The sequence below is a fragment of the Microtus oregoni genome, unplaced genomic scaffold (genome assembly GCF_018167655.1).
Source record: "Microtus oregoni isolate MIOR12 unplaced genomic scaffold, Mior012 000024F_ref0000369, whole genome shotgun sequence".
NCBI lineage: Eukaryota > Metazoa > Chordata > Mammalia > Rodentia > Cricetidae > Microtus > Microtus oregoni.
The window spans coordinates 18,605,284-18,630,457 of record NW_024543083.1 but is presented as its reverse complement, the minus strand read 5'-3'; the positions used below and the strand labels follow the sequence as shown (position 1 = coordinate 18,630,457).

Genomic DNA, 25,174 nt, shown 5'->3' with positions numbered 1-25,174 from the left:
GAGCAGAGACATCACTGGCACCAGCATGGATGTGTCGCCACACACAGCACGCTACGGTAACACATCGAGACTGTGGGCTCTGCTCTGAGTGACCTCCCATGTGTCACTGAGCACTCCCTCATGCCACTGGACCCATGCTCCCACCGCTTCTTCCAGAAGCATCTGTCTTCTGGGAAAGGCTTGGGCTCCTTCCCCAGACACAGGATAGGAAGGTGGGAAGTGTGCTCACATGAGAACACTACCTGCACTGGAAGGGGCTTTTGCCTGCTGCTCTCCTGATGATCCCTCTGAACCAGACGTGGCCCTGAGAGGCTGAGAGGAGTGACCCTGACAATAGGACTGAACTCACAATGCACCAAGCACATCCTCAGCTCACAGCTAGTCTAAAAACAACTGAAAGAGGCCATCAGAACCCCCAAGACATGGACGGCACTAAAGCCCCAGGTAGAAGGACGCAGGGAGCAAGGCAGCCCAGCTCAGATCCTGAAGCTCCTGAGAAGGAGGTCAAGCCTTCCATCATGGAAGGATCTGGTGATCACCTCTAACAGTGGCCAGACACCACCACCAGGTATCAACCTGGGGAAAGCAAAGCAGTGCCTATGACGTGTTCCCACCACCGTGCCCCCCCAAACAGAACCATGCCTGTGATGTGTTCCCACCACTGTGCCCCCCAAACAGAACCATGCCTGTGATGTGTTCCCACCACCATGCCCACCCAAACAGAACCACGCCTGTGATGTGTTCCCACCACTGTGCCCCCGCAAAGAGAACCATGCCTGTGATGTGTTCCCACCACCATGCCCACCCAAACAGAACCACGCCTGTGATGTGTTCCCACCACCATGCCCCCCCAAACAGAACCATGCCTGTGATGTGTTCCCACCACTGTGCCCCCCAAACAGAACCATGCCTGTGATGTGTTCCCACCACCATGCCCACCCAAACAGAACCACACCTGTGATGTGTTCCCACCACTGTGCCCCCGCAAACAGAACCACGCCTGTGATGTGTTCCCACCACCATGCCCCCCCAAACAGAACCATGCCTGTGACGTGTTCCCACCACCATGCCCACCCAAACAGAACCATGCCTGTGACATGTTCCCACCACTGTGCCCCCCCAAACAGAACCACACCTGTGATGTGTTCCCACCACCATGCCCACCCAAACAGAACCACGCCTGTGAGCATCAGGTCTCGTGAAGCCCACACGGGAGAGACAATGAAACAATACCACAAAGACACAGACAAACCCAAACCATGGGGTATTCAACAAAGGAACAGCTCGGACTCTTCCTCCACGTTATGGGGAGAAGGAAGCTGAGGGTCTAGGCTGGAGAGATGGCTCAGGGGTTAAGAGTACATACTGTTCTTGAAAAAGACCAGAGTTCAGTTCCCAGCACCCATGTCAGGCAGCTCACAACCACTTATAATCCAGGTCCAGGAGCTCTGACTCCCTTTTCCAAGGGTACCTGCCCTGGCATGCATGTATCTCCACATGCAAGTGCACGCGCACACACACACACTGAAACAAGAGCTGAGGCTCTGCTGTATACCAGAAGCCTAACATGAACAATGGGATACAAGTCAGCCTGCAAGCCAGAAAAGATGGACCACAGAACAAAATTTACAGACCATCATTGGGTCCTGATTTTAAAAAGAAGGAAAGCTATCAAGTGTGTTTTGGCCACAAGGCAGCAATCAGAATACAGGTGAGGTGCACTGTGGGATTGCTGGTGATCCCAGCCTGGATTACAGGGAAGCATCCTAGCGGTTAGTGGTTGCACTGAGAACAGAGGTTTCTAACAGCTCAGCAATGTGTGTATAATGGCGTGGGTGCACTACACACATATGGACCCAGAGCAGGCCTCCCCAGAATCCACATGCTGGCCTGAGGGCCACTCGAGCTGCTGAGAACCAGCAGGTAAGGGACAGCACTGAAAGTGGCACCAGGTTTTCCTCTTAGAGGACATTTCCAGTAGCCCAGGTCCCCTCCCCATAGAGTAACAGGAGGGGGGGCTCCAGCGACCCTTCTAGAGCAGAAGTGCCCTGCACCCTGCAGGATGCCCCGCCCTCCCACCCAGCTCAAGCCCTTCCCCTTGGCTGATGTCAGCCAGGGTGCGCTGCGCTCAAGCAGGCAGGTGGCAGTTATTATATCTCTGTGCTTTTCTCTTGTGGCTCTGTCTTTGGCCATTATAATTTTCAGGCTCCAGCTAAAGCGCCTCCAAGGGGCAGAGACAGTCTTCCGTGCACAGCAAACAACAAAGCAACAACTGCACACACGGGCTGGGCCGCTTCTCATCTCTTAGCCAGGAACTTTGATCTGACTGAGAACTCCCCAGGAAGGCACCTGTCACTCTGTGAAGGGTACTCCTCCCCCCCCCACCCCCCAGGGCTTATTCTGGGTTTGGGAGGCAGGAGCCTGGGAAGCATTTAGGAGTGCTGCTCTGGTCCACTTATTCACTGATTCAAGTTAAACTTGGCACAAAGACCAAGGAGGCTGGAACTCAAGCCATTTAGGAAGTGCTCTTCAGCCCCTCACAAAGGTGAAGCTTGAAAGGAAACTTACAAGAGGGAAGAAGAAGAAAGAGATGCAGGGGCTGAGAGACGCTTAGAGCACGGAGGACCCAGGCTGGATTCTCAGCACCCACATGGAGGCTCACAGCACACAACTGTCTGTAATTCCAGTTCCAAGGGATCCAACGACTCCTGGCCTCCACAGGCACCGCGTGCATACACAGATATATGTACACTCATACACACAAAATAAAAATAAATAAATCTTTCGAGAGAGAAAGGGAAGAGATGCAATTCTGGGAAGGGGAGAGGAAAGGCAGGACCACGGCGGAAGCAGAGCAGGAGAGAACAGCAGGCCTGAAGGGGATGCCATGGACCTTTAGACAAGGAAGAGTGGGTCCCTGGGGTGGGGCCCATGCAGAGCTAGGACAGACTGAGTCTGATGTTGTGGTTTTCATCCCCAGAGGCCCCTAAACCACGTAAGCAGTCATCAGTCACTCCACTTGCAGAGGAAAGCACACTGCCTAACGTTACCTTAATGGTGATGTAGTTTTTTAAGGATTTGGACATTTTTTCTTCGTTGCCTTTCACATGCAAATGCCCTGAAACAAAAAGAAAAGTGTCCCCTCTGAGAGTTGGATGTGGAGAGCCCCATGCAGTTACAGCCTCTCCCAGGCAACCCTGAGCTCCACCAGAGCTGGCCTGGTTGCCCTGAGTTGGGCAGACCCCCACACAGTTAACAGGACACCAGAGAGGAGTTCCATTTCTCTGTCCACAGCCCTGAGCCAGCACATCGCGGGGCCCATGGAGGCATGAGGCTTGTGTCCCCCAAGATATAGGGCAGTAACCCACAGCTACAGGAACCTGCACCTGCAATGTATGCTGTGTGCAGCCCTCCGGGACAAGACTGCACCATGGGGGTACAGTAACGGGCCCACTCAGCCCCCAGTCAGTGTGACGGACAGCAGAGCCTCCTCACCCGTGCCTTCCTGCCCTGTTCGGAAACACCGATGTAACTGGCTGGTCACCTGCCACTGGTCACCCAGGTTTGGGGTATAGCTGTCAGCTTTTCTGCTACAGCTGTCTTCCCACAGATACATGAAACACAGGTGGAAAACCAAACCCCCTCAGTGACCTCCTAACCTGGAGTGTATCCCAACAAGGCTCATCTCCAGAGGAGGGTCTTGCTGTCCCAGACAGATGTTTCCCTCTTTTTCCAATCGCACCTTCACGTGGAGGGTGCTGCAAAATGGATCTCCCTGAGAACTTATTAAAAACGTGCCCTCTCCAAAGAAACATAACCATGAGCCTTAATTCTACATACGTCACAGAGAATTGACAGGAGCCGGGAAATAAAATGCAGCGGATGTCAAGAACAGGACGGTCGGCATGTACCAGGCCAGCAGCCTCTCTCTGGACTTCCTGGCAATGTAGGCAGTGTCACCAGAGCAACCCTGCATTTACTGTCGCCTACAGGGCACCATGGCTTCCACATCCACTTCCTAGAACTGCATTTCCATATGTAGACACTTGTGTCTGGTACCCGACCGCTGCCAAACCTGCCTCGCCTACCTGGGCTGTCATCTGGAAGGGCAGCTCTGACCTGGTGACCTTCAACACACTCGAGGTGTGTGGTCTCCTGCTCATCACTCATCCCAGTGACACCACTCCCACCTCTGACCTGCTTCTGGGAACCACGGTCACTGCCAATCCACTGGGTCCTTTGGGTTTTGTTGTTATTGTTGGAGGATGCTGGTTCTTTGAGACAAGTCTCTCTAGGTATTCCTGGCTGCTCTAGAACTCACTATGTAGACTAGGTTGGTCTCAAGCTCATAGTGATCCACCTGCCTCTGCCCCTTCCGCAGTGCTGAACCTGAGAACTATGCTGGCCTCGGAGGGAGAAGAATCATTAACGGTATCCCCCACAGTGAACTCTATCTGCTACGATACCAACCTGCCAGGCAAGGTGTGTCCACTGGTGAAACAGTGGCATAAAGGTTATGGTAACCTGTGGCAATATTATAGGAGAACATCTCTTATATTCAAAGACAATGGAACTTTTACTGGACCTCTCAGCCAAGTTAATAATATACCTCGAGGTCACTTAAGACAGCCAGAAATCCTACTGTGTACTCAGACTGTTTGCTTAACCTGCCTTTAAGAGAACAACATCAAAACCCACCTAACCTGCTTTGGGTTCCTTGTGTAATCAACTTTTACAACCTAAGCTAATGCATAGCTTTAATCCTAAGTTATGTATGCTTCCATGCCCCTGACCCAAAGAGCAATGCATGTGTGTGTATGTGTGTTAGAGTAATCACTTGCTAAAAAGAGCAAGCAGGTCAAAAGGGACGTTGTTCAAGAATAACGATTGTATGTGTTGGCACGGCACAGATATCTACGGTGGCGTGTTTGTAGAACTGAGTGTTTCAGGACCGGCGGTTAGCGAGAGGAAATGACTTACTTACCTACTTGTAAAACTCTGTTAATTTCCTAATGTATCCCTCACTTCTTCCCCACGTGACCCAATACAGTCTGAGCAAAGCCCTCTGGTAGACACACAAAACACAGGTTTCACAGTCAGACACGCAACAGACTCCAGACAAGCCAGAAACGACCAACTTAGGCACGGACAGATGGAAGACACAGGGAGAGGAGTGGAGAACTCAAACTCAGGCTTTTCCTGTCAAATTTACCCAAGAGGAAGAGCTGAATTTTCATTCCTTCACTGCAACATTGATGCATTCTGGTGCCTCTGAGATTCTCTTTAACGCATGTAATCAGTGCAGTAACTGAGCACTTTCTGATGGGATCTGAGGCCTGCTACACAGGAGGGAATTTGTGCCCAGTGCTGTACACCTGGTCAAAAGCTCACGTCCAGGGGTCACAGGCTTTAGTAGAGAGCCTGCTACTGTTGGTTTGCTGAAAAACACCGCATCAATCGCCTTCTGAGCATTTATGTTTACATACAAGGGTCAGCGCTGCTCTCAGTGGGGGCCAGAGGAGCTGCTCTCTGCAGTGGACAGTGGTCAGTGTCGCCAGCGTGCTAGGGATACGTGACTGTCAATTACACAGCCCCAGTGGGAGGTCTTTCTGCAGTGGGCAGTGGTCAATGACGCCACAGTGCTAAGGATAAGTGACTGTTGAGTACCCAGCTCTACATGGGAGATCTAGACCCTCAAGGCTCAAGAAACAGCTCATAAAAAAAAGAAAAAAATTAGAAAAGATTAGAAAGAATCTAAGAGGCAGAAGGGGGTGTGCTGTGAAATGTCTTCTGGACAGGATGTGGCTGTTGCACGCACGAGCTTGCTGCAGCCATGGTTACTGACACAAGACTGACACAAGGTGAAGCCAACAAGATCAGTCAACACTGACGGGACTTAGAGAGTTACCAAAGAAAAGAAGCAGTAGGCCAGAGTGTGGGTATGCCCAGTACGGTAGGGATGCATTGCGTATGTACATGCAATTGGCCAAGAATGAAGGAAAGATAGATACCCGACAGAAACCCAAACGAGGATATCAGTCAGGCCCGCCTGCCACTCTGCCAGCGGATCTGGGTGTTTCCAATACGCAGAGTTGGCAGAGCTGGAAAGTAAGTGTGCTTCAAGCTGGGCTTACCAGAATGTAGGAAGTAGTTTCCCCACTGCTGACACTGGTGGAAGACCTCGCTCTGCGCTATTTCGTTCTCGTGGTGTGGGAAAGCCAAGTCTATGCCGCCCGTGTGGATGTCCAGTTGGCTCCCAAACACCTCGCTGCAGGGCAGAGTGCAAGCTTGTGTGAGCAGCCTCACCATCGGGGCCCACACCTCACACTCACTCCAGAAGCATTCCCCCAGCCCCACCATCAGGGCCCACACCTCACACTCACTCCAGAAGCACTCCCCCAGCCCCACCATCAGGGCCCACACCTCACACTCACTCCAGAAGCATTCCCCCAGCCCCACCATCAGGGCCCACACCTCACACTCACTCCAGAAGCACTCCCCCAGCCCCACCATCAGGGCCCACACCTCACACTCACTCCAGAAGCACTCCCCCAGCCCCACCATCAGGGCCCACACCTCACACTCACTCCAAAAGCACTCCCCCAGCCCCACCATCAGGGCCCACACCTCACACTCACTCCAGAAGCATTCCCCCAGCCCCACCGTCAGGGCCCACACCTCACACTCACTCCAGAAGCATTCCCCCAGCCCCACCGTCGGGGCCCACACCTCACACTCACTCCAGAAGCATTCCCCCAGCCCCACCATCAGGGCCCACACCTCACACTCACTCCAGAAGCACTCCCCCAGCCCCACCATCAGGGCCCACACCTCACACTCACTCCAGAAGCATTCCCCCAGCCCCACCATCAGGGCCCACACCTCACACTCACTCCAGAAGCATTCCCCCAGCCCCACCATCAGGGCCCACACCTCACACTCACTCCAGAAGCACTCCCCACACCATAAAAACGCGGTTCTGTTCGCTGCACATGGATCTACCAGGCTGACCGGGAAGAGGGGGCCAGCTGAAGCTGTCACCAGAAGCCTTGGGAAACACAGGGTTGCCTAAGTCAGGGAGGGTGGTCCAAGTCTCCCAGCTGGTGGAGGGGCTAGTCCTCCACCAGACCAAGGTAGATTCTGGACTCTGGAGAGGTGGGCTGGCCAGGGCACAAAAATGTTCTCAAAATGGCTTTTCAGAGGTGTCAAACCTAGCTAAGAGCCTCGTGACCCGGCCCTTGCACTTACCTGCCCTGAGGCCTGAGCCACCAGGGACCATAAGGTGCCTCTGTTGCTGTGTGACAGAGCCTGTTCTGCTAGCAGCAGACTAAACAAGACGGCTGGGCCCACCCCACGCTGGGCCCTCCAGCCTCCAGACTGTCTTCTCCCTCAGCCAGGCCACCCTGTCACTCCTAGGTTGAACACTTGAAGCCCAGGAACTGCTGTGGCTTTACCTGGCCATAGCAGAACACTCGATATGCCAACCAGGCCGGCCGTCTCCCCATGGCGAGGTCCAGAACACCTCCTGAGGTTTGGCTGCCTTCCACAGGGCAAAGTCGCTGGCGTGCCGCTTGTCAGAGTCAACTGCTGGCGACAGAGGGTTGACAAGTGAGAAACCTCGGTGCGGCACTGGACACCTGTGTTCCAGCTGCTGTGGGAGGGCCTTCTGTATATGCATTGCTTTTATTGGTTGATGAAGAAAGCTGTTTCGGCCAATGACTTAGTAAAGCTAGGTGGGAAATCAGAACAGAGATATAGAAAAAAAAGAAGGCAAGTCAGAGAGATGCCATATAGCTGCTATAGGAGAAAGATGCCGGAACCTTACCAGTAAACCACAGCCTCATGGTGATACATAGATTAATAGAAAATGGGTTAATTTAAGATACGAGAGCTAGGTAGGAAAATGCCTAAGTTGTTGGCCAAAACAGTTTCATTCATCAACCAATAAAAGCAACACATATCCAGAAGGACATCCCGCATCACCAGCAACGACGGCATGCTCCCTCTATGCAAACCTCACGCCTCTTACTAACGTGCTCCACTCTTCCCCAGTGGGGCAGCAGGACTAAAGCCTCCAAGTCAATAAGCAGAGCAGAGGCATGGTATCCACCAAGTCTGGTCACAGAGGTCACAGCCGAGCCTGCAAACACCAGGGCACTCGCTGCCAAGGGACCAGATCCCAGTGCCCAGCCAGTTCTGTTCAGTCACCATTGAGTGACTGAGTTCCTAAGTGACATTTTTTACAATGACAGCAATCCTACTGAGGGCAAAGGTGGCCATCACAGAGGGACATCAGGATAGAGGACAGGAAAAGTCAGGAGAGGATGAGCAAGCAGAGCTGTGTTGGTTTCCCTGGACAAACTCTGTCCTCTCTTAAATGCCACACAGTCATACCCAATTCACTGTTTCGTGGCTGTCACTGGGCTTACATCGACAGAAGTGATGTCACTGGGTCAATCTGAACCTCTGCCCCATAATGCCATGTGTGTACTGAGCACAGCACAAGGTGGGGTCCACTGGGAATCGCAGGCTAGTGAACAGGGCTGGCACAGGCATGGGAAGGCCGGAGAATCTCAGAGGTGTTTGCCACACGCTGATGTGGGGCCAAGTTGGCAGGAACAAAGAGGAGTTCAGCAGGGCGGCAGAGACAAATCCCACTGAGCAAATGGGGATGGAGGATGGTTCTTCAGAGTAATGGCAGGGGAGATGGGGCGGAGGGATGCAGGAGAAATGTTATACATGGGCATACAAAACACTTAGAGACAAGCACAGTGCCAGGGACCCACGTGTGGGTCGTGCAGCCACTTGGGATGGTGAGCAGGAGAGGCAAGCACTGTCATAAGGGAGAGGTTGCTCCCAAAAGCAAGAGCTGGGCAGGGATGATACAATGCAAGAAACCCAGTGCCAGGGCCACCTCTCTTCACTGGGGTGACCGCAGTCACCGAGCAGGACCCACTTCTGCGTCCTTCCTGTTGGGTTACTGCTACAATTCAAAATGCAAAGAAAGCTGAAAAGCCTTGTTCCGAAATGGCACATGGGAGTGGTGGAGCCCGTCACGGCACCAGAAGGACTCGGTGCCTTTGCTTTGCTAAATGCCAATCCCCAATTTTAAACCTTTACTCACGCTGTGCTTTTGAATAAGGCAGTGACTTCCAACAGTGCTGCCCTGGGAGCACAGACGGGCCGGGGGAGTTGTTACTCCCTGCTGGGGACGCTGGCAACTTATCACAAAACCAAACAGGTTTTTCATATGACACTGCCATCATACTCCTGGGAGCTTACCCAAGATACCGAAAACATTCACATAAAGTCCTGCACGTGGGTACTCACAGCAGCCTTATCCCTAACTGCCCAAACATGAACGTAGTCAAGATGGACCTCAGTAAGTAGACAGACTAAGGATTAACTCCAGCACACAGACACTGGGCACACAAACAGTAGAGCATCCATTATTCAGTATCAGTGAGAGGAGAGCTACCAAAGCATGCAAAGACCTACAAAGCTTCAAATTATGTTACTAGCTGGGCATGGTGGCTATGCCTCTAACCGCAGTACTCAGGAGGAGGCAGGAAGAGTTCCTCAAGATCAAGGCCACCTTCAGCTACATAGTATCAAGCAAGACTGTCTCCAAAAAAACAAACCACAAAAGCCTGATACTAACAGAAAGGAGCCGACCTGGAAAGGCTTGGGCTGAATGTGTATGATTTGGCAACATTCTGGAGAAACAAAGCAGTGAATTGGTGAAAAGGTCACCAGGGTTGAGGTAGTAGACAGGAAAAACATGGATCACAGATGTCTCATGGATGGGAAACCATTGCATGGGATTGTGTCACGTGGGAACACATGTGGCATTTGTCCAAACGTCTGTCCATCCCAACGGGTATGCTAACATGAACCACAGACTCGGGTGGTGCAGGGCACGGGATGGCTCAGGCTGCTGGGGGGTGGTGGGAAAGGCTGTGCAGGGGAGGAAGCCCAGTGGGAATTCTCTAACTTCACTCTGTGAACTATAAACCCCAAGTGGCACTGAAAAAACAAAGCCTGTGGAAATAAAACCAAAAGCTGTGCCTGGTGGCACACATCTAGGCCCAGCACTTGAGGGTAAGAGCGGGGCCTGCAGTTCCGGGGCACCCTCAGATGTGCGGCAAGTTCCAGGTTAGCCTTGGCTACCCGAGACCCTGTCCCCACGAACCAGATACAAAGCAACAAAACTAGCTTGCTTCTGCTGGGTCTTACAACTCTCCCAAAGTCTCTTCCTGGAAGGCACAACCCAAGCCTCCCTCAAACCATAGCCCATGGGTACGGGGATCCCAGAATGCTCCACCGTGGATGGGTTACAGCAGAGGGCTACTGAGTGGGTAAAAGTAGCATATCATTTCTGAGAGCCAAGTAAACAAGACTATTGAAAATTAGATTGAAGTTACGTACGGTGATACACACCTTTAATCCCAGTACTTGGCCCCACTCTGAGGCCAACCTGGTCTACCGAGCAAGTTCCAGGACAGCAAAGGCTACAGAATGAAACTCTGTCTCAAAAACAAATAATAAAGGCTGGAGTTATGGCTTAGAGATTAAGAGCACTGGCTGACCTTCCAAAGGTCCTGAGTTCAATTCCCAGCAACCACTGGGTGGCTCCCAACCATCTGTAATCTGTATTCAGATCTGGTGCCCTCTTCTGATGTGCAGGCAGAGCACTGTATATATAATAAATAAATAAATAAAGTAAATAATAAAAATTTTAAATTAGATTGGTGACGAATGTGTTATCCATCAGTCTCTATCCATAGACATTCAGAGTTGGAATAAGCCTATAAATTAATTACCAAATGTAAGAAGCACACGGTCTAGAGAGAAATCCATGTAACAGCAAATCTCACTGAGCAAACAAGGGGGGGGGTTGACAATTCTTCGGAAGAATGGCAGGAGGAAATGTGGGGAAGGAATATAGGAGAAGTATAGAAGACTTGAGAATACAAAGCAGCTGGGGACCCATGTGGGTCATTTATAGCAGTAACTTGAAGGCCTGTGTACTATGCTCAGCATCCTTAATAGATAGTTTAAATTTAGTTCTACATGTTTTTTATTCTTCTCCATAAAAATTACTGTGACCAGCAGGTGGTGGTGGCACATGCCTTTAATCCCAGCTCTTGGGAGGCAGGTGGATCTCTGTGAGTCTGAGGCCAGCCTGGTCTACAAAGTGAGTTCCAGGACAGACAGGGTTGTTACACAAACATGCTCTGTCTCAAAAAAACAAAAACAAAAAAAACTTAGACCTAACAAAATGGTTGAAACCCAGACAGCACAGGAATACACTAACTGACACCAGGAATTTAGTATATAGCAGCAAGCAGCAGAAGATGGTCATACTGTGACATGTATGTTGTCCCATGCAGAGAAAATTCCAAAAGAAGTAAGGAGAGGGAGCAAATAGCACGCCTGGGTCTTCTGCAGTCTTGTCTGTTCACGGAAATGAATTAACCTCCCAGCAGGCTAATGACCCCAAGTCAGCCCACGTCTTCCCTGCTCCAGATCAAACCTCAGAACCCCACACTCAGAGGCTGAGGCCCACAGGACACCAGCCATCACCCACCTGGCTCTGGGGCTGAGGCCCACAGGACACCAGCTGTCACCCACCTGGCTCTGAGGCTGAGGCCCACAGGACACCAGCCGTCACCCACCTGGTTCACTCAGAGGCCCACAGGACACCAGCTGTCACCCACCTGGCTCTGAGGCTGAGGCCCACAGGACACCAGCCGTCACCCACCTGGTTCTGGGGCTGCAGAGGCCCACAGGACACCAGCCATCACCCACCTGGTTCACTCAGAGGCCCACAGGACACCAGCTGTCACCCACCTGGCTCTGGGGCTGAGGCCTGCAGGACACCAGCTGTCACCCACCTGGCTGAGGCTGCACAAGGCCCACAGGACACCAGCGTCACCCACCTGGCTCTGGGGCTGAGGCCCGCAGGACACCAGCCATCACCCACCTGGCTCTGGGGCTGCGCTGGGAACCACGTTGACGAGCCTGCCGTACTTGTCCCCTCGTGCTTGCAGATCGAAGTAGACGCTGCCTGTTTAACATAAACAGGAGCTCAGCACTTCCCTGTCTGAGACAGCCACATCTGTAGTCTAACAACTCACAAGCAGTTACAGTTTCAGCACAGACTGCACACATGTGTGTGCACACACGTTTGCATACGCAACACTACCACATAAATAACCCATACACACACAAAGACACTACCCAGGCATCTTCTACACCAACAATGCCTGCACATTGCATTAACACACACACATATATAGAGACACTACCCAGGCATCTTCTGCACCAACAATGCCTACACACTGCATGCACCTCCAGGATTATTCTGAGATGCCTGTCACAGGGGTAGGTTTTGAGGTCTCAGACAGTCAAGAAATGCCCAGTGTCTCTATCTCTTCCTGCTGCCTGCTGATCCCGATGTAGAACTCTCAGCTACCTCTCCAGTACCATGTCTGCCTGCATGCTGCCATGCTTCCTGGCATGAAGATAATGGACTGAACCTCAGAAACTATAAGCCAGGTCCAATTAAACACTTTGTAAGAGTTGCCGTGGTCATGGTGTCTCCTCAGCAATAAAACCCTAAGACACAGGTATGGTTGGAGATGAATAGCCCAGGTGAGCCTGACAGGACGGAACAGTCTCCAGGGGCCCTGCCATGTCTCCAGCGCTTATGAAGATTCCTCAACAGAGAATATCAACATGGCTCCGAGGTAAGAGTGCGAGCTGTGAAGCAGGGGACCTTTGTTCAAATCCCCAGCACCCACATAAAACCCAGGTATGGCTGCACATGCTTGCAACCTCAGTGCTGGGGGGCAGGGTAAAGGCAGGTATATCCTGGGAGCTCGCTGACCAGCCAGCCAGCTTAGCTGAGCCGGAGAGTTCCAGCTTAAGGAGAAACCCTGTCAGAAAGTAGGGAGGAAGGGAATGGAGGCCACCATGGTGTGGGTCCAGCACAAGTCCCTGGTCTTCCTGCAAACCGGTGTCTGGTGACACCGCTGCCTGTTCTGGAGGAACAAATGCTGTGGTCTCCTAGGAACACGATCACCCAGGTGCATGGGCCTTTGGGTGGCATCCCCATTCAGTAGGCTGGGCAGTGTGATGATGCTTCAGTACCAATACTGAGATGATGCTACTGGACTCCTCCCAGCTGTGTGGTCAGCTCCCGACCACATACGCCCTCCATCCATCACCTATGTGGAAAGACTGTTACCCTGGCTTCTCGACATATTACATGTGGGAGGAGAACAGGAAGCTATCCAGTAATCTGTCACAAGAACTTTCCCTGGAGGAAGAGACCAGCGAGAGGCTTCCAGATGGCTGGTGAGGCTACTGGAGCCATGGCCACATATCAGGCTACGAGGTGCCCAGGCCACTATGTGCAGGTGGAGGCAGCATCTCACACGCTTCTCCCAGCATAACGACTAGCAACCAGAGGACAGGCAACCAGCTAGAAATGGAGCATTTGTTCAAAGCCAAGTGAGGCTGTTTTACCTGATATCTGGTTAAGTGGTTCTACAGACTGTGAAGACTGCTAGAAACTTCTCCTTATAACTGCTCAGCTGGGCAGGCTGAATACGTTGTTTCATAGCATTTAACATGCCTACATTACATTAGCATGTGCACACACACACCCCAAACTGAAATAAGACCACAGTGAGCATCTGCACAGCTACCCCCAGACTCCACAGGGGGTCAGAACTAGCTTGCCTGTGTTCTGTGGTTGTAAGAGAAAGCTGAAGCAAGGCCCCAGGCAGCTGGTAGCTAGAGAGCTCCTGCAGGACCGAAAGCTCTAAGTCGTAGCACCCACCCTGGACAGCTCGCATTTTGCCTGTAACTCCAGCTCCGAGGGATCGGATGTCCCTCTCTGACCTACTGCATTCATGTATCAACCCCCCTGACCCACACACATAAATATTCAATTTAAAATGGTAAAAAAGAATTTGCAAAAAAGAATAGATCAGTAGTCAAGAGTGCTTGCTGCTCTTGCAGAGGACCCACAGTGCCTGAAGCCCACACTGGGCAGCTCACAATTGCCTGTAACTACAGCCACTGGGGAGTCCCACCCCTCTTCTGGCATCCATGTGCAACAACACACATGTGCATGCACACACATAAATAAAAATAGAAAATTTAAAAACTACCTAGACAGACTGGCTCAGCACCAAGGAACTCACGGAAGTGGCGCACACAGCCCAGGCGTGACCTGCACCAGGGGCCCCCAGCCATACCTGAGGCTGTCGAGTACGCATGGCCGTGAGCGATGATGCCTTCAATGAAAGCGATGATCTGAGGGATGTTCTCAGTGACTCTCAAGTACACGGTCGGCGGCAGAACCTGCAAGGACACAGAGACACGGGCACCAGGGGTGATCTCCAAGCTCACGGGCTCATGCCCAGACCCAGCACAACAGGGTGGCAGCCATTCTGAGTCAGGATGCCCCAGTGATCCAACTGGCTTTTCCTGTGTGGTTTCCCTGCTAACTCTCAACAGACAAGACTGCTGAGGAGAACAAGAAGCCAGGCAGCCAGACCTCGGTGCCAGGAATGTGCCTGCCGCTGACAGGAATGTAAGATAAATCAGGGACATTCTGGCAAGGTGCAATCACTTCATCCTACCCCATACACATGGGCTTCTTCAGACCCAAGGAGAGGAATCCAGCTCACCCTGATGCCCCAGACCAGCTCCCTCCCCCAAGGCCATCACAGGGTTTATTCAGCAGGTCTAGATTCAGGTCCTTTGGTCTTGACACCACAAGGCACTAACATTGGAATGTTCTGGATCAGGCAGGTGAGATGTCACTTCCCTTTACAGGAGGGTAAACCACAGCTTGCTTACCTTCAGGGCTGCCATGTCTTGTTTAAATTCTTCTTCAAAGAGACTGGCAAGAGAAGCGGGCGAAACATTCATCTGCATAAGGTCAGACAACCACAATGTCAGCACACCCGGAGGATGACACACACCCATCCCAGCAGACCAGGCTACCCTTGCACAGACACCCATCCCAGCAGACTAGGCTACCCCTGCAGACAAGACGGTGACCACACGCCCCAGGGGGCTCAGCCCCAAGAAGGGAATGTTGATTTTAAGTGTTAAACTACCCTAAAGCTCAATAGTTAAAAGGCTTATGGGCCCTGTCGACTGGGGACAGAGAGAAGCTTGGTACCATTTCTATGACAAGATACAAACACATTAAACAGGGAACTGGTACCCATGTCCTTAGGCTGGGGCTGTACCTAGCTCCTGAGTGTGGAGGCGGTGGCCACAGCAGAGCATCTGGGCACACAGACCCCTAGCACTGGGACCCAGCAGGGGACACAGACTTTCCAGCCAAGAGGCAGAGTTCTTGTCAATCATCCCAGAACAGACAGGGGAGGGGCAAATGAGGCTCCACCCCAGCTGAAGAGCTACCAGCAAGTGAAGGCTGCTGGAATGGGGGAAGTCAATTGTCCACAGGGCTGTGGCGTGCACACCAACGGGATTTTATAATCCAACGGGTTATAAAAACAAAAACAAGAGAACATCGAAGGGGATGAGCACGCACGCGCACACATACACACACACACATACATACACACAAACACACGTGTATATATAAAATTGTCAAATAAATTTTTCTGTTTTTTTATTTTTTTTTTGGTTTTTCGAGACAGGGTTTCTCTGAGGCTTTGGAGCCTGTCCTGGAACTAGCTCTGTAGACCAGGCTGGTCTCAAACTCACAGAGATCCGCCTGCCTCTGCCTCCTGAGTGCTGGGATTAAAGGCGTGCACCACCATCGCCCGGCCTCAAATAAATTTTTTAAAAAATTTAAAAGAAACAGCTGGAGGGCTGGAGAGATGGCTCAGTGGTTGAGAGCACTGGCTGCTCTTCCAGAGGTCCTGAGTTCAATTCCCAACAACCACATGGTGGCTCACAACCATCTGTAATGAGATCTGGCGCCCTCTTCTGGCACGTGGGCATACATGGAGGCAGAATGTTGTATACATAATAAATAAACAAACTCTTTATTAAAAAAGAAAAAGAAAGAGCTGGAGAGATGGCTCAGGGTTAAGAGCGCTTGCTGCCTGCTCTTCCAGAGGTCCTGAGTTCAATTCCCAGTAACCATACGGTGGCTCACAACCATCTGTAATGAGATCTGGTGTCCTCTTCTGCCATGCAGGTATTTTTTGCACTCAGAATACTGTATATGTGATAAATCTTTCTTTAAAAAAAAATTTAAAAAGCAGGGCTGTGTATTATTGGTGCACGCCTTTAACCCCAGCACTGGAGAGACAGAGGAAGGCAGAACTATGTTAGTTCAAGGCTACCCTAATCTACATAGTGAGTTCCACCTCAAGGAGGGCTACATAGCAAGACCCAGTCTCAAACAAAACATAACAAAAAAGCTTCATGCACACCCTGTACAAGAACCTGAATCCACCTACACTCTGCAAACGCTTAATGCCACACCTACAGTGCTGGGCCATCGTCGGCCTGCCCTAAGCACACCTACCCACCTCAGGAAACATGTCTCCTTTTTCATGAGGTGAGAAATTTCTACTCTGAGATATCAAGAATCTCTCTCAGGTTTCTCAGTGATGTGTACGGAGCCGGTGGCTGACTTTCTGCTTGGGGCTCTAAAGCAGCAGTCACCCAGGAAAGTACAACATAGAGGACTGCCTTCAGGGAGATGGTGAGTGGCCCAGGAGCCTGCTACTTTCACTAAGCCAGACTGCTCAGCCGTGGTTTACCTCACACCTCCCTGGGTGACAGTGTGTACAGACACAAACATGGCAGTGTCACTGCTGAAGACACGGAGTCCACGGTGCCCCTGGGAGTCACACTCCTTGTCCAGGGACCGTTGTAAGGCACAGAACACTCACTAAGATCTTGTCAACACACTACCTAAATGCCTTCAGCTGTAACTTTTACCTATTTCTTCTTTCCTTCCTTCCTATTTTTTGTTTTGTTTTGTTTTTAGAGACAAGGTTTCTCTGTATAGTCCTGTGGAACTCGCTCTGGTCTAGGCTGGCCTCGAAAACAGAGCTCTGCCTGCTTCTGCCTCCTAATTACTGGGGCTAAAGGCATGTGCAGTTATGCCCAGCTCGGACTTTTACCTTTTCAAATTATGAATAAACTGAAATATATCCCACATATCCAGATGCCCCAACCCATTTTTTTAATTGTCTTTTTTTCTCCTCACTGTAGAAAGTGTTTTTACATGTGTGGTACTTCTGTTGAGATTCATTTTTATTTTGATCTTGATAGCTTTCATCTTTCATTAGTTCTCTTCATGTGTATGGATGCTTGCCTTCACACATGTCTGTGTACCACATGCACGCAATGCCAAAGGAGGCCAGAAGAGGGCGTCAAATACTGGGAACTGAGTCACAGATGGTAGAGCTGCCATGTGGGTGCTGGGAATTGAACCCTGGTCCTCTAGAGGAGTGGACAATGCTCTTAACCACTGAGCCAGCTCTTCAGTTCCTCCTTTTCAGGTTTTTAACAGCATGGTCATTCACAGAACACTGAAAACCTGGTTTATATTTTCCAATCTTTTCTCTTTCTGAGTCTGTCTACATAAATGGATTTACACTCGGAAACATACTGAGAAACCCTTCCCAAAGGAGGTCACAGAAACATCCTTGGATTTCTGCCAGGAATCTATGGCTCCACTCATATTTAATCTCTGATCTGCTGTAGGTTGGCTGTGAGGCATGACTCTAACTTGGGTTTGTATTTTCTCCAGATGGTTATCCAACTGTCAACACTATTGACTGAATAATCCAACCCTAGCGATGTGAAATGCCATCTTTTATTACGAAACAAATTCCATTAATTATTATGTGTATTTCTGGCCTCTGTAGTATTGTTCTTTCTCGGAAAGAAGATAGAGCAGGGGCTGTCAGGGAATGGAAGGAGAGACAAGAGGGGTCAAGGAGGGAGGGACAAAGAAGATAGAGCAGGAGCTGTCAGGGAATGGGAGGAGAGACAAGAAGGGGGGAAAGAGGGAGGGACAAAGGATACTCTAGGGAGAAGGGCACAGATACCTTAATTCCCACCAAGCTGCTGGCCTACGTATAATACATACAACCTGCCACAGATCGGTCCTGCGTGTGCGCACATACACACACACAGTGCCCTGTGACTTCAGTGAGCGCGCACACACACACAGTGCCATGTGACTTCAGTGAGCGCGCACACACACACAGTGCCCTGTGACTTCAGTGCGCACACACACATACACACACACAGTGCCCTGTGACTTCAGTGCGCACACACACATACACACACACAGTGCCCTGTGACTTCAGTGAGCGCGCACACACAGTGCCCTGTGACTTCAGTGCGCGTGCACAGACACAGTGCCCTGTGACTTCAGTGAGAGCGCACACACACACACACAGTGCCCTATGACTTCAGTGCGCACACACACATACACACATACACACACACACAGTGCCCTGTGACTTCAGTGCGCACACACACATACACACACACACAGTGCCCTGTGACTTCAGTGCGCACACACACATACACACACACAGTGCCCTGTGACTTCAGTGAGCGCGCACACACACACAGTGCCATGTGACTTCAGTGAGCGCGCACACACACACAGTGCCCTGTGACTTCAGTGTGCACACACACATACACACACACAGTGCCCTGTGACTTCAGTGAGCGCGCACACACAGTGCCCTGTGACTTCAGTGCGCGTGCACAGACACAGTGCCCTGTGACTTCAGTGAGCGCGCACACACACACAGTGCCATGTGACTTCAGTGCGCACACACACATACACACACACACAGTGCCCTGTGACTTCAGTGCGCACACACACATACACACAGTGCCCTGTGACTTCAGTGAGTGCACACACACACAGTGCCCTGTGACTTCAGTGAGCGCACACACACACACACACAGTGCCCTATGACTTCAGTGAGCGCACACACACACATACACATGCACAGTGCCCTGTGACTTCAGTGCGCGCACACACACACATACACACACACAGTGCCCTGTGACTTCAGTGCGCGCACACACACACATACACACACACACAGTGCCCTGTGACTTCAGTGCACGCACACACACACATACACACACACACAGTGCCCTGTGACTTCAGTGAGTGCACACACATACACATGCACAGTGCCCTGTGACTTCAGTGCACGCACACACACATACACACACACACAGTGCCCTGTGACTTCAGTGAGCGCGCACACATACACACACACACTGTGCCCTATGACTTCAGTGAGCGCACACACACACACACACACACAGTGCCATGTGACTTCAGTGAGCGCACACACATATACACATACACATACACAGTGCCATATGACTTTAGTGCACGCACACACACACACAGTGCCATGTGACTTCAGTGAGCGCACACACACACACAGTGCCATGTGACTTCAGTGAACGCACACACACACACAGTGCCATGTGACTTCAGTGAGCGCACACACACACACAGTGCCATGTGACTTCAGTGAGCGCACACACATATACACATACACAGTGCCATGTGACTTTAGTGCACGCACACACACACACAGTGCCATGTGACTTCAGTGAGCGCACACACATACACACACACAGTGCCCTGTGACTTTAGTGCACGCACACACACACATACACACAGTGCCCTGTGACTTCAGTGAGCGCACACACACACACACAAACACACAGTGCCATGTGACTTCAGTGAGCGCACACACACACATACACACAGTGCCATGTGACTTCAGTGAGCGCACACACACACATACACATACACACAGTGCCCTGTGACTTCAGTGCGTGCACACACACACACACAGTGCCATGTGACTTCAGTGAGCGCACACACATACACACATACACAGTGCCATGTGACTTCAGTGCACGCGCGCGCACACACACACACACACACAGTGCCCTGTGACTTCAGTGAGCGGACACACATACACACACACAGTGCCCTGTGACTTCAGTGAGCGCACACACACATACACACAGTGCCATGTGACTTCAGTGAGCGCGCACACACACATACACACAGTGCCCTGTGACTTCAGTGAGCGCACACACACATACACACAGTGCCATGTGACTTCAGTGAGCGCACACACACACATACACACAGTGCCCTGTGACTTCTACTGGGGAGATGGAAGGGAACACAGGGCAGGTGTGGACCAAAGGAAGGATTCCACCCAAGTCCGTGGTGAGTCAGTGAGTTCATGGGGTTCCCATCAGAAGCATGGGTGACCCAAAGGCAACTAAGCGACAGAGAATCCCACTCCACTCTCCAATCTCAGGGTGAGAGGCCTCCTGCCGATCTCACGAGATGTGAGGGCCTCCCTCCTCCCCCAGGAGAGAGTCAGGGAGACCACAACTACTCTGATTCACAATGCTCGTCTGGCCCAGAGAAAACAAGTACACAACACATATAGATACATACACACACTCACACACAAATGTATTTATATGTACATACATTCATAGATAAAGAATTATCTATAGCTTTTTAAATATGTCTTCACATCTGGTTGTGCTATTCCCTCTGGATCCTCTATTCAAGAGAATCACACTCTCAAAGTCAGACGGTTACATTTCATCCCCTAGTGGCTGGTCACAGGGCACACCGGGACACTCACCATGAAACAAACTACACAGGGCAAGTGCCAAACCCCCTAGTCCTTGCTATTCCAGGTCCTCTCCTTCTCCGGGAGTCAGTGGGCCAGGCTTCGGCACTCCAACCGAACCCCTGGCCTTCAGCACATCCCACCGCCTTCCCAGGAAGCCAGACATGCAAGTTAATGCTCTGGGTCAGAAAAAAAGTGTCTCTGGCTTGAACCACGGAGACACTGTGAGTTTTCACAACATAGCATAACATCACCAGGCAGTGGTGGCGCACGCCTTTAATTCCAGCACCTGGAAGGCAGAGACAGGTGGATCTCTGTGAGTTTGAGGCCAGCTGGGTCTACAAAGTGAGTTTCAGGACATCCAGGGGTACACAGTGAAGCCCTGTCTCAAAAGGTGAGGGAGGTGGCTGGAGAGATGGTTCAGTGGTTAAGAGCACTGACTGCTCTTCCAGAGGACCAGGGTTCAAGTTCCAGCACCCACATGGTAGCTCACAACTGTCTGTGACCCCAAAATCTGATACCCTCGCACAGACATACAATATGCACGCAGGTAAAACACCAATGTAAGTAAAATAAAAGGATAAATAAATTGGTAAAAAAAAAAAAAAAGAAAGAAATACATAAAAATACGATCAGCAGGGGGCTGGAGAGATGGCTCAGTGGTTAAGAGCATTGCCTGCTCTTCCAAAGGTCCTGAGTTCAATTCCCAGCATCCACATGGTGGCTCACAACCATCTGTAATGATGTATGGTGCCCTCTTCTGGCCTGTAGGCATACATGCAGAAAGAATAATGTATACATAATAAATAAATATTAAAAAAAAAATACGACCAGCAAAGAAAAGAACTGCCACACAGCCACCAGGCTGTCAAACAAGGCGAAGTGCTCACCTCGTTAGCTCTCCTGATTATTTTATCATCCACATCAGTGATGCTCATTGCCATGATCACATTGCACCCAAACACCTTGGTCAGGATCCTTCGGATAATGTCAAATCTGACGTATGAGCTGAAAGAAAAAAACTGTTGGCTTGTCTTCAACACACAATCAACGTTGCTATTCGACTTTTAACTTAAAATTATTTTATTTCTCATTCATTTGTTTTATTTCATGTTCATATATTTTGCCTGCATGGATGCATGTGCACCATATCTTTATTTGGTGCCTAACGAGGTCAAAAGAGGGTGTCAGAGCCCCTGAAATCAGATAATATACAGAATGGTTGTGAGTCACCACGGGGGTGCTGGGAACTGGACCCAGGTCCTCCACAAACAAGTGCTCTTAAGTGCTAAGTCATCCCTCCAGCCACCCGTTTTATTATTATTGTGTGTGTGTGTGCACGCGCACATACTACAGCAGCATGCATGTAGAGGGAGGTCAGAGGAAGTTTGTGGGACTCAATGTTCTCCTTTTACCAGGAGTCCTGGGGACCAAACTCAGGTCATCAGGCTTGTACAGGAGGTGCCTTTACCCAGTGAGCCATCTTTGCCAGCCCCATGATTGTTATTCTTGAAAAGGAATGTGTTATAATTTAGCACCACTATGTAACTTCTAAGCTGTGTTCTACAGTCGATAACTGGTTCATAGGGAACTAATTCAAGTACTTCTTTACAAACTGAGTCCCACCTGGTGGCCCAGAAGGGTTCCTGCAAGAAGCAACCAAAAGGGGCTGGAGAGATGGCCGAGTTCAAGTTCCAGGACCTGAATTTAATTCCTAGCAAACACACGGTGGCTCACAACCATCCGTAATGAGATCTGGTGCCCTTTTCTGGCCTGCAGGCAGAACACTGTATACATAATAAATAGATAAATCTTTAAAACAAAACAAAACAAAAAGGCAATCAAGCAGTTCCATCAATTCCAGGATAAGGTATTGCTGTTTTTAAGTTTAGAGCTGTTGAGTGAGTTTGTGTTTATCTAAAAGTATAAAAACTCCTATAATACAACATTAACAAAAGGTCAAATGACAAGAGCTTTTTACTGTTCTCATTCATGCTCGAGACCCGGGATTTTCCATATTATTCCAGTGCAAGGGAGACAGACAGGGAGGTGATTCCTGAGACTCACTGGCCAGCCAGCTTGGCCTCCTTGTGGAGTTCTAAGCCACTGAGAGATTCTACTTCAGAACAAACCGGGGACAGAACGTGATGACGACACCTGAGGCTGTCCTCTGAGAGAATCACTGAGAGATTCTACTTCAGAACAAACCAGGACAGAATGATGACGACACCTGAGGCTGTCCTCTGAGAGAATCACTGAGAGATTCTACTTCAAAACAAACCGGGCACAGAACCTGATGACGACACCTGAGGCTGTCCTCTGGCCTCCACACTCGTGTTTAATTTAGGTCTAAAACTGCCCAAGTAAAAATGTGCAAGACAACAACAAGACATTAGGAAACGGGGAATGTCAACAAATGCAGAACTTCCTCCCAGCTCCAGTGCTTCCCAGGAGAGCGGCCCTACAGCGCTGTCACGGCTGAGGAGAAACAAGTCACACGGGTGCTGTGTTAAGTGGCACTTCATATATACTATTTCCTGAAGCTGCCATGAAGATTCCAAACACTGAGCTATTATCATTTCTGTCTGGACTCAAAGCAAGAACCAGGACTCCAGCAAGTGACCCATTCAAAGCCAGGCGATGACGGTTGGATTTGGGTCCCTGGACCAACCTTAGAAACATCTAAATCACTCTGCTTTCCTCCACACCAACTCTCTTGAGTGTCCAGACCTGAGCACTAAGTATACAACCAAAAACAGCTGCAAACACTAAACGAGACTAACAATTTGAGGTCTCACAATTCCCAGAATGCAGTCACTACTCGGCTCACTTAACAAATAAAAATACAAGCTAACAATTTACCCTTTCCACAATAAATGACCATCTGACTTTATCACCAAGTTCAAACAAGGAAACTTACCAAGCATGGCCAAGGTGTGCATGGTCGTACACAGTCGGTCCACAGCTATACCTAGGAACATATTAAGACCCACCATGTGAGATAGCTGCAAAAGAGAGCCCTAAGCCCTCGATAACAATCATCACGCACACACGCGCACACAGTGTTTCAGTGGCCGCTCCGGGGACCACACCTGTGGGTTTCAGGGCGGACTCGCCCCTGCAGACCCTCACGCCCCGCCCCGCCTGCGCACGCACCAGGAGACGGCGTCCGTGCGGGCCACGATCAGCGGCTCCTTCTTGCCCGTGAGGCTGTTGTGCACCTGCACGCCGGTGTCCTGGCCTTGCGGCCGCAGCCACGCTCGCCCGCGCCGCCCGAGAGCCAGCGCCTCCCGGAGCAGCAGAGAACCCGGCCCAGGCCCGCGCGCCCGCAGCATGTCGGGGCACACTAGAGAACCCGGCACAAAGCAATTCCGCAGTCCAGGCCCCGACCCGCCCCCGAAAACAAGCCCCGCCCGACGACCCAGAAGCCACGCCCGAGTCCCCACAGGGCTCCGCCCACTCCCGGAAGAGAATACTCTCTCCGGCCGGAGTCAGGCGGTGAACCCAGCTGTGCAGTGGCGTGTTGACCACAGTGAGAAACAGGGCCCCTCGGCCGTTCCCCTTTATAGCGTAGGTCTCATAGCTCGTCCCTGTGGATAGATTGGTCCCCGTGTACATCGTTGTGCCTGCTGCTGAGACCTGGTGTACACCGCAACATTGTGTACATACGTGTGTTATCTCAACACTCCAACACACTGCCTACTCCAGAAACACTATGCACACCAGCGTACACTCATCGTGTCTACACTCAAACACTGTGCTTTAACACACACTGCACCCCAACATACACACAGCATGACTGCCAGTATGCCCCTTGCCACACTCGGCACATGCAAACCAACACTACATCCTCAGACATGTCTGCATTCCGTACACACAGTATTTGTGTACTTCACACTGTCCTTTGGCCTTAGGATGAAAGAACAAACCCGGGAAATGACTCTGTTCGAGTATATGTAACTGGAAATGTCTTCTGGAAAGACGGCTGCTCTTCCAGAGGACCCAGGTTTGAGTCCCAGCACCCACTTGGCTATTCTAGTCTATAATCCCAGTTCCAGAGGGGCCAATGCCTCTTTTGGACTCAGTAGGCACTGCACACATCGTCCACAGATAGGCATGCGTGCGAAATACCCATTCACGTAAGAATAAATTGCTCAAAAAATTTTTAGAGCCACACTGGTGGTGTCTATCTGAAATCAAAGCTTTTGGGAGGGGGGATGCAGGAGCATCAAGTTCAATCAAGACCAGCCTCCCCGATATGAGATCCTGCCTTAGAAACCAATCGAAACGTGATGAAAAGTTCCATCGCCCGTCTCCTCCTGAGAACTGTCCCGAGTTAGGTCCCCTTTGCTTGTCCAGTCCTTATGACACTGCGCAGCCTCCGCCCTTCCAGTCTTGGTTTTCACTCTGTTTTGCTGCTCTCCTTGACAGGCGAATGATTAAGCAGCTGTGTTCCTGGAGATCTTTTCTCCTGACGATTCTGGAATCTCACTGCCTGCTTG

The 25,174-nt window shown here is 50.8% G+C and overlaps 1 protein-coding gene across 2 annotated transcripts in view; it reads right to left on the bottom strand.

Annotated features, from left to right (window-relative positions):
• Positions 1-24,064, bottom strand: part of Cars2 (cysteinyl-tRNA synthetase 2, mitochondrial) — a 31,589-nt gene extending 7,525 nt beyond the window's left edge. Inside the window, exons 1-9 of one of the 2 annotated variants that reach the window (XM_041673792.1) lie at positions 23,829-24,064; positions 23,593-23,643; positions 21,563-21,680; positions 14,878-14,949; positions 14,271-14,376; positions 11,987-12,070; positions 7,455-7,587; positions 6,135-6,268; positions 3,051-3,118 (exon numbers count right to left, since the gene is read on the bottom strand). In XM_041673792.1, the coding sequence (XP_041529726.1) occupies positions 3,051-3,118; positions 6,135-6,268; positions 7,455-7,587; positions 11,987-12,070; positions 14,271-14,376; positions 14,878-14,949; positions 21,563-21,680; positions 23,593-23,643; positions 23,829-24,007 (945 nt within the window). In that variant the 5' untranslated portion in view covers positions 24,008-24,064. The remainder of the gene's footprint in view (positions 1-3,050; positions 3,119-6,134; positions 6,269-7,454; positions 7,588-11,986; positions 12,071-14,270; positions 14,377-14,877; positions 14,950-21,562; positions 21,681-23,592; positions 23,644-23,828) is intronic. The other variant, XM_041673793.1, reaches the window with a different exon arrangement.
• Positions 24,065-25,174: the final 1,110 nt, after the last annotated feature.